The sequence below is a fragment of the Mustelus asterias genome, chromosome 16 (genome assembly GCF_964213995.1).
Source record: "Mustelus asterias chromosome 16, sMusAst1.hap1.1, whole genome shotgun sequence".
NCBI classification, from domain to species: Eukaryota; Metazoa; Chordata; class Chondrichthyes; order Carcharhiniformes; family Triakidae; genus Mustelus; species Mustelus asterias.
Genome location: NC_135816.1, coordinates 57,658,716 through 57,668,073, shown reverse-complemented (window position 1 = coordinate 57,668,073; position 9,358 = coordinate 57,658,716). Strand labels below are relative to the sequence as shown.

The 9,358-nt window shown below is 40.6% G+C and overlaps 1 protein-coding gene across 1 annotated transcript in view; it reads left to right on the top strand.

Moving 5' to 3' along the window:
• The first annotated feature begins 670 nt into the window (after positions 1-670).
• The window catches only part of ttc1 (tetratricopeptide repeat domain 1), a 60,318-nt gene continuing 51,630 nt past the window's right edge, over positions 671-9,358 (top strand). The window contains exons 1-2 of the mRNA XM_078231170.1: positions 671-755; positions 3,739-4,132. Coding sequence (XP_078087296.1) covers positions 3,752-4,132 — 381 coding nt within the window. The 5' untranslated portion in view covers positions 671-755; positions 3,739-3,751. The remainder of the gene's footprint in view (positions 756-3,738; positions 4,133-9,358) is intronic.

Below are 9,358 nucleotides of genomic sequence, written 5' to 3'. Positions count from 1 at the left end.
ATGCTGACTTGGAAATGTATTGTTGTTCCTTCACTGTTGCTGGATCAAAATCCTAGAATTCCCTCCCAGCAGCACTGTGGGTGCACTTGCACCACAGGGACTGCAACGGTTCAAGAAAGCAGTTCACCATCTTCTCAAGGGCAATTAGGGATGGCCAATAAATACTGTCCTAGTCAGCATTACCCACGTTCTGTAAATGAATTAAACAAAACTTACTCAACCTCTCGTCATAGGACGACCACTTGTCCTTCCTCCTAGTGAATCTCTGCTGCCTCCAATGCAAGAGGGTATTAAATTAATACTTTGCATCTGTCCTTACTGAAAAATGATGCTACTCAGGCCATGGTGGAAGAGGAGGAAATTCAGACACTATAAGAGGTTAAAATAGACAAGGAAGAGATATTGGATAGATTGCCTATACTTAAAGTTGTGAAGACACCAGGATTGGATGAGATGCATCCAAGGATACAGAGGGAAATTTCTGCATTCATCAATCACGTTGATAAATGGGCAAGAGAGCTGAAATGGGAGCTCATCGACAGAGGGCGTCTGGAGGCTGGGTGTCCGAAAACGAGCATGCGCGTCAATGCAAGGCCCGCTGGGAGTTGTAGTTCTACCTGATTGGGACTGCAGTTCCCGGCTTGCTGACTGCCGGCCCCTTTCCAGCTCTGATTGGACAATGGGAACGGAAGTGAAGGAGACAGAGCTTCCGTCCGGCAGGTTCATGCGCACTTACTGGGGAAGGTTTGAAGCGGGTGAGTATGGGATGCTGGATTGTTTTAATGCGTGGCCCCCACCCTCAGTGAAGCCGGTTTAGACCCCTGTCACCCGGCTTATCCATTAGGGGGGAGTCCGCCACCCCAGCCCGGAGGAGAAAGGAGATGTGTCCCGGTGGGAAGGGGTACATTTATCTCCTGGATGTCAAGTTTCCCTGCATCAACATTTAGTTGCTTTTCCTTTCTAAAGATCGAGAGGACAGCTTTCAAATCCCCCCCCCCCCCCCCCCCCCCCACACCCTCTCCTCCCTCAGGAGGCCGGTGGGTGAGCCACGGTCACAATCCTTCCACAATCGCCAGCCCGAAGCGGCCTCCCAACGGCAGAGAGCTGCAGCAGAGAGCAGGGAGAAAACAAAAGTGAAAACACTCTTCATAGAATCCCGACAGTGCAGGAAGAGGCCATTCGGCCCATCGAGTCTGCACCGACAACCATAGCACCCAGGCCCTATTCCCATAATCTCATGCATTTACCCTAGCCAGTCCCCCTGACACTAAGGGGCACATAGCCAATCCACCTAACTGCACACCTTTGGATTGTGGGAGGAAACTGGAGCACCCGGAGGAAACTCATGCAGACACGGGGAGAACATGCAGGCTCCACACAGACAGTCACCCAAGGCTAGAATTGAACTTGAGTGACAGGCACTGAACAGCAGTGCTAGCCACTATGCCGCCCTTCAGAGGAAGGATATTCCACTCGGAACCTTCACTGTTTCTCCCTCCACAGTGTTCCCGGCTCTCTCTTTTTGTAGTATCCACAGTATTTTGCTCTTATCCATTATTAAGAATGAGGGTAAATGGGCACTCTGATATTGGCCAAATATGGAATCTTTGACAGGCTGGTTACAGACTGGATTGTGCATTTCCAGCTGTGTAAAGGCTGTCTGGCAAGTGTATGATCCACTTTTATTTACATATAACTGTTGAGATGGCTTTTGGGACTATTAGTATCTGAAACTAATGCTGCAAAACTCATTAAGAAATAGATTACTCATAACAGGCATGAAATGGGATAATGACATTTTAAAATATATTTGCTATTGAACTTGATATTTAACTTGTAACAATTCATTGTGCATTCCAATACAGATGGTGGGTGTTAATTCACTGAGAAGGGTGCATCAATATGCACCTAAATCAAATTTTAAACATAAAATGGTGCTAATGTAAAATAAAAAGAGATTCATTTATTTCACTGTTTTATTTTTTTTACTGAGCAATATGGGATTCTTTATTGAAAACTTACTGAAAAAGGAACGATACAGGTTCATGGTGCAAGTCAAATCCCGGCAGGATTCAGTCAAATATAATTCTGCAATTCCTCTCTTGCTCTCTCCGTTTTATAGCGTGGGTAATCATGAAGTTTGTGTTTGTTTTTGTTAAAATGAAACAGTTTAGCATTGGTTGACATTTCAGTGCTGGTGTGAATTTGTAAACTTGTATCTTGAAATGGAACCCAGCCCGACAACAGAGCGCTGGACTTGCATGCTGGAGATTTTTGTTATTATTGTCACAAGTAGGCTTACATCAACATTACAATGAAGTTACTGTGAAAATCCCCTATTCGCCACACTCCGGTGTCTGTTCGGGTACACTGAGGGAGAATTTAGCTTGGCCAATGCACCTAACCAGCACGTCTTTCGTACTGTGGGAGGAAACAGGAGCACCTGGAGGAAACCCACGCAAACACGGGGCAAAGGTGCAAACTCCACACAGACAGTGACCCGAGCTGGGAATCAAACCTGGTCCCTGGTGCTGTGAGGCACCAGTGCTAACCACTGTGCCGCCCCAATTTGGTTTTGATCCTGTTTCACTTGAGCTTCTCATGGGTTTGTTCTGGTAGTTGTCAGCTCACTCAAGTTGAAAAAGGAAATATAGAAGGAGCAGCAAATGAAACCATCATGCTTTTGAATACAATTTTTGATAAGCAGTACATGGTAGCAAAGAAGGCCATGTCCTAAAATGTTCTTATCTCCTGTATGCCACTTTCCCAATATATTCTTTAGCATATGGTCGAGCTTGCATTGAAAATTTAGCAAATATCTTTATGTTTAAACCCTAACACTGATTCTGTTAATAAGCCCTAAGCATATTTTCTTTGAAGTAGCAATGGCAAAAATCTAAAGTAGCAAAGGTCTATAACATTTCAAATCCTGTCTGTTGGAAATATTGCATTAAGGTCCTACCAATTGTGTTCCTTATACAGATTGGGCGTTATGTCCCCTGGCAATAGCTTTCCTTCTAAAAGGGAATGTGAGAAGAAAGCTCAATTTACCCAAATTTACTAAAAGTATGAATTGTATGTGAAAAAGTACTTTCATTATATCCCTTTCACATCCTCAGGTTTTTGCAAAGTGAAGTGTTTCACTGTTGTAATGTGTGAAAACATTAAAACTAATTTGTTTGCATAAAAGTATCATAAAGAGCAGTGAGATCAATGATCTATTTTAGTAATGTGGGTGGAGTGATAAATGTTGGCCAAGACCATGGGAATGCTTCCATGCTCTTCAAATAGTGCCTTGTGGCTTTTCATGCTTGTCTATCACAACAGTCGGGATCTTTGTTTAATGCCTAATTTGAAAGACAGCTGGCGGACATCAATTTGCACTGCTCACAAACCAGTTTGACTACTTTGTGAAAATTATTTCTGCATTTTTCTCTTAGCATTGGAGGATGGGAACAAATTAAATAATTTGCTGATGTTCATACTTTGAAAAGTAAAATGTATGGGGAACAATTACAAGAAAATTTCAGTTAATTGGGTGTATAGTTACATTTTAAATTATGCTGCCCCATTAAGTTCAGAGCTCCTCTTCAGGCAACAGAAATTTCTGACCATGTCTCCACTAAAAAGCTTTCCATACTGTTTTAAATATAGTCCTATTTCTTAATACAATTTAAAAATATATTAAATTATACACTTGGGTGTGGTAAGCTTCCCTTTCTCTTTCTGATTCAATAGATCAGACCTGTAAATGGATCGAGAATCAGAAGATGCAGAGATTTCTGAAAAATTGGGAACTATTCTAAATGTGTCAGATGGTGAGAGAGAGAAGCAGAAAGTGGCAACTGGACATTTAAATCGTGAGTCAAATTCGAGCAGACTATCACCCGTGGAGAGTGATACTTCAGGAGCCAGTAGCAGTGCTGAGAAGCCACGTATTGTTGATGTTGAAGAAACAGCAGAAGAGCACTTCTTTGAATGTAAAGAATCACTGGCGACTGATGGGTCTGTGGGCATGGAAGATAATGTAGAGTTGGGGGATGATTCCGAAATAAAGGAAGCCAAAAAGCTTGAGTTTGATGAAGAATATTTACGAGAATTGGAGAAAGATCTGCCTGAAGAAGAGAAAAAGGTAATCCGTATGACTTTACTTCAGGTGGTGGGATTTGTTTTGACTTTGAACCGAGTCTTGAGTTTGTTTTGTGGACAATAAACCAGATTATTCTTGTCTTATTATTTTACTAATATTGCTGCTGTTTGTGTGCTAGAGTTTCAAATTCTGAAATCTATATATAAGCAAGACTTTCAATCTAAGGCTCCAAGTATAAATAGTTTGATATCTATTTTGCTCTTGCACTAAAAGGCAGGTATGCAGTTGCCATGTGCCCATAACTACAGCCATGTATCTCAATGGCCTGGATTTTGGGATCAGAGCTAAATCAAAGATGCTTGTTACTGACCTCAAAGGTCGCACTAAAAGATCTAGTGAGCTTTGAGGTGAAAACTTTACCACCTCTCATTTTGTGGTAGGCTGTAGTGTTCTTCAATAGGGATTTCCAGCATGGAGTTGCAAGGATGTCATCGAGCTGCCAGTCATATTAAAGAATGCTCACAGGCAGTCAACCAGGAACAGCATTAAAATGCTGCAAAATAACAACTGGGGAATACACATGGTGGAAGCTGAAATATTATGAAAAGTTTTTTCAACATTTATTTAAAATTCAGTTGAAAAAATATAATAAATCCGAATGTAAACATGTGCCACAATTATACAGTGTTTTTTCAGACCAGATCTGTTTTACAGCAATGTTTATCATGCGTGGCTATTAAAACACAGTTATACCTGACTGAACATGGTGTGTCTATCAGCAATATGAGAGCAGAAAAGGGGATGTTTTTGCCACATCAACTGATTGCACTGGATGCTGACTCAGGCGATGGGATGGTGCCATTCTGTATCTTGTGGCAGTGCATTGGATGATGGACTGTAATCTCAGGATCTCTGTATCAATCTGTAATTGCACCTTGTGGTTGCAGTCTGATACAGAGGGATAATAATGGCAAGCACTGATAGCTACTGTCAAACACCTGTCCCTGCAAAATCTGGGCAATTTGACTCATTAAATCCCAAACCATTGCACTACCCAAACCCATTATAAATTTCTTCCTGTCCCCTTTCCAAAATTGTAGATAGCAAAACGCTAATATACCTAATATGTTACATGTCTGAAAAGGCTGTCACTTCCATAGTGCCAGCATTTCAGGAAGCAACATGTTTCCATCTTCCATCTGTATTTGTAATTTGAAGTCATTTAACTTGTTAATTATGCGGTCTGTTCCACATATTCACAACTCTACAAAGGAAAATAAAATACCCATACTATCAAGTTTTAATTGGCTTCTGTGAATTTTAATTTGTATTTCGTACAAGTTAAACAATTTGCATTACCTATGTATTTTAAAGTAAGATTTCTTTGAGAAATTTAGTTCTGAGTGCTTCTTCTTAGCTAAGAGCTATAAATGCTGGAATCATCCTCTTCACTGTTCTTTCATTCCAGTGCCTCTATGCCCTTTCTGAAGGTTGTGTTCTCAAGATTGCCCATGTTACTAAGTATGTGGACTGACAGTGATTTGGCTAGCAGAGTAACTTCTTAATTTGTATTTCATGGCCTGTTACTTACAGTTTGTCCAACTGATGCCATGTTCATGTGACACTTTGTGGTCACCCTTTTTCACTATTACTAATATTTTTTCCTTTATTCTGTGTACATGTTGCACTTCTCAATCCAGCATACATAAACCTACCTTGAAATCCACTTGACTGATCCAATTCTTACGAATACTTCCACGTTGCCATTTTGTTGTCTGCATGCTTTGTGCCACTTCCTCCTGGATCAAGTTTTCCCATTATTGTCATGTGTTTTGCATCTGGTGTTATTTATTTTTCTTGTGTATTCTTTAATTACCTAACTCCCTCCTCACAATGAACACACATTTGTGCATACTTACCATTTCTCTTGCCATTAAAGTACATTACATCCATACATTTCCAAAAATGGAAGGGGAGACAAATGGATTATGAAAAAATACCAGAAAATACTAGAAACACATAACAGAGTAAGCAACCACTGTAAAGAGAAAAAAATAAATCACATTTTAGACATTGTCTTTCACAATTGAAGACGAAAGTGGACAAACATTTTAATAGAATTAGAGGAAAGGGAAGGAGAGAGGAAGGATGCACCAGAAAATATACTGCAATTGCAAATTGGGGAGGTGGGGGGGGGGGGGTGTTTAATAAAATCAGGAGCATATCAGAGAAAATAAAATTATCTCAGATATGTAATATCTGGGGAGGCGATGGCCTAGTGGTAATATTGCTAGACTATTAATCCAGAAATTCAGCTAATGTTCTGGGGACTCAAATTTGAATGTTGCCATGGTAGAAGATGGAATTTGAATTCAATTTTTAAAAAATCTGGAATTAGGAATCTACTGAAGACCATGAAACCATTGTTGATTGTCAGAAAAACCCATCTGGTTCACTAATGTCCTTTAGGGAAGGAAATCTGCCATCCTAGCCTGATCTGACCTACATGTGACTCCTGCGCCACAGCAATGTGGTTGATTCTCAATTGCTCTTGGGAATTAGGGATGGGCAATAAATGCTGGCCAGCCAGCAATGCCCATGTCCCGTGAATAAATTTTTAAAATAGCAGTTATAATGACACAAAATAGAATTTGCAAATAATAAAGACAGCAAAGGACATATAATTCAAAAAGTTAAATGAGATGGGGAAGAGAGTATTGAGTAGGGGAAGAGAGAGGATGGCTGCAATTGTAGGTGTGGAATTAAAATTGAAATACTGCAAATAGAGTATAAACAACTTGCACTTATATTATCTTCAGCAATAATATATCAAGGTACTTCAGGGGCATTATAAAACTGCTACGATCCCAAGTTTTTGCTAAGATCCGGTTAGAGGCCAATAACATTTTGTTTAAAGTAGACAAAGACACTTGCTATGAGAATAACGCCACAAGATTCCACAGTTTTGAACAAACAAAATTAAAATGGTCAGAAAGATGAAACAATTTTCAATATCTACCTTGTATTGTAACATTGAGTTAATATGAAGCACATGTGAATTAACAGGCTAATGGTGGTCGAACATGCCAACTGCGCAATAAATGGCAGATGCGACCAAGGCAGATTTCACAGTTTTCTCAATTACCCAGCCAGACATAAGTAAACATTGAGTCAACCAACCTAATTGAAACTCTCTCTCTCTTACGAGGGATGCCAGTCTTCCCTTTTGAAGGTCTAACCTTGGAATTCTCTCCAAAAGTTGTTCCAACATGAATAGCTTCAAGGGTGGTTGATCTCGCAGGGTTTTGATCTTGCCTTTGTTCCCTTGGATTCCTGAGTCTACACTCAAATACTAACTCGTAAGCACATCTTCAGGTCTTTGACCAGATGGAGCAGAACAGTACTGCTCCAAAGGGATAACTTTGCTCCAATGGCTCACAGCACAGAGTTACCAACCTTCTGCTGCCTTCTCTGAGCACTAGGGCACCTCTTGAGCCCTTGCCACTTAAAATCTGCCAACCACAGCCCTTTTTCTGACTGAGCTTCTTTCTCCTCTCCTCTTTTCTGCTTAACTGGGACCTTTCCCTGAGTAAATTGGGATTTATCTTGGAAAATGGTGCCTTGCTCCCAGTCGCACCATTTTCTTTTTGCGCAGACACACATGACCTGTCTTTGGCCTAAAGAGCTTTAGGTGCTTTACTGCGCATGTTCAGTTAGCTCCCGGTCCATTTATGTGCCCTGACTCCAAGGACTCTTGGAGCACGGTGACACAGTAGTTAGTACTGCTCCCTCACGGCGCCAGTGACCTGGCTTTGATTGGCAGGATAAATACATGGGGTTATGGGATAGGGCCTGGGTGGGACTGTTGTCGATGCAGGTGGCTCTCCGAAGAGGTAGGTTTGGCTTTTGTAACGATAACCAAATATGGCATTCTGCTACTTAATGAGATCCTGCAGCAGATGACCAAAAGCTTGATAAAAGAGAGAGGTTTTTAAAAGTGTCTTAAAGATAAAAGAGAGGTTTAAGGAGAGAATTCCAGAGTTTAAGGTTTAGGCAATCAAAGGTCATCAATGGTGTTGATTAAAATTAGTGATGCTCAAGAGGCCAGATTTAGAGTAGCACAGATATCTCAGAAATAAGTAGGATTGGAGGAGATTAAAGATAGGAGTGAGACTAATGAGGTATTTGACAAAAAAGAGAATTTTAAAATTGAGGTATTGTTTAATTGGGAACCAGTGTAGGTCAGTGAACACGGGTGGAGTGCTGGGTAAACAGGATTCAATGTGGTCCTGGAGACGAGCAGTAGTATTTGGATGGCCTTGAGTTGATATGGGAGAGAATGGAAGTGCATTGGAGTAGTTAAGTCTAGAGCATGATGGCTTTAGCAGATAAGGTGAGGCAGGGGCAGAGTTGAGTTCTGGTTTGGAGGTGGAAATAGGCCATCATGGTGATGGCGGGGAACTGTGATCGGAAGCTCATCTCAGTCAAGTATCACTGAGGCTATCAAAGTCAGTGTTAATACCAGAAGTTTTTGGTCTTTGCTCCATCAGAACAATCCCATGTTCTAAGGTGGAGCATGCTATAAGGAGCAATTATACCAAGACTTAATTTATCTTGTATGTGTTTTACAAAGAAAGATTAGTAAAATCTTTAAGAATTTGAATTTATTAGGCTAATGAGAAAAAACAACAAAATGGTATGCTAATTAAAACTTGGAAAACATTTGTAAAGTAATTTTCTGTTTTTTTTCCTTCTTGGTACCTCATCCCCATTACTCGAGACTAACAGATGACCAGTTCCCAGGCTACTGCTTTTGAGGCTACTACTAGGAAATGCATGAGATTTGTCCTTTTAGTCAGATCAGTTTGAGCTAAATGTTCTCAGGATAAAAGGAACCTGAAAAGTCATCAATTTTATAGCTAAGACCTTACAGTTGTCAGATTATGCTCAACAACTAGTGGTGTGCTACAGGCTTTGGTCCTCAGGGCCCCAATTATTAATGACTTGAATGCAGGGATAGAAGATACTATAGTCAAATTTTCAGATGACAGTAAAGTAGGTGGGAAAGCAAGTTGTAATGAGGAAATAAGAAATTTACAAATGGATCGGTTAGGTGAGTGGGCCAAAATTTGATAGATGGAATTTAATGTGGGTAAGTGTGAGGTTATTCCTTTTGGTCGGGGGAATAAAAAGGCAGCTTATTATCTAGACAGAGCGAAATTTCAAAATGCTTCGGTATGAAGGGATCTGGATGTCCTTGAGCATAAA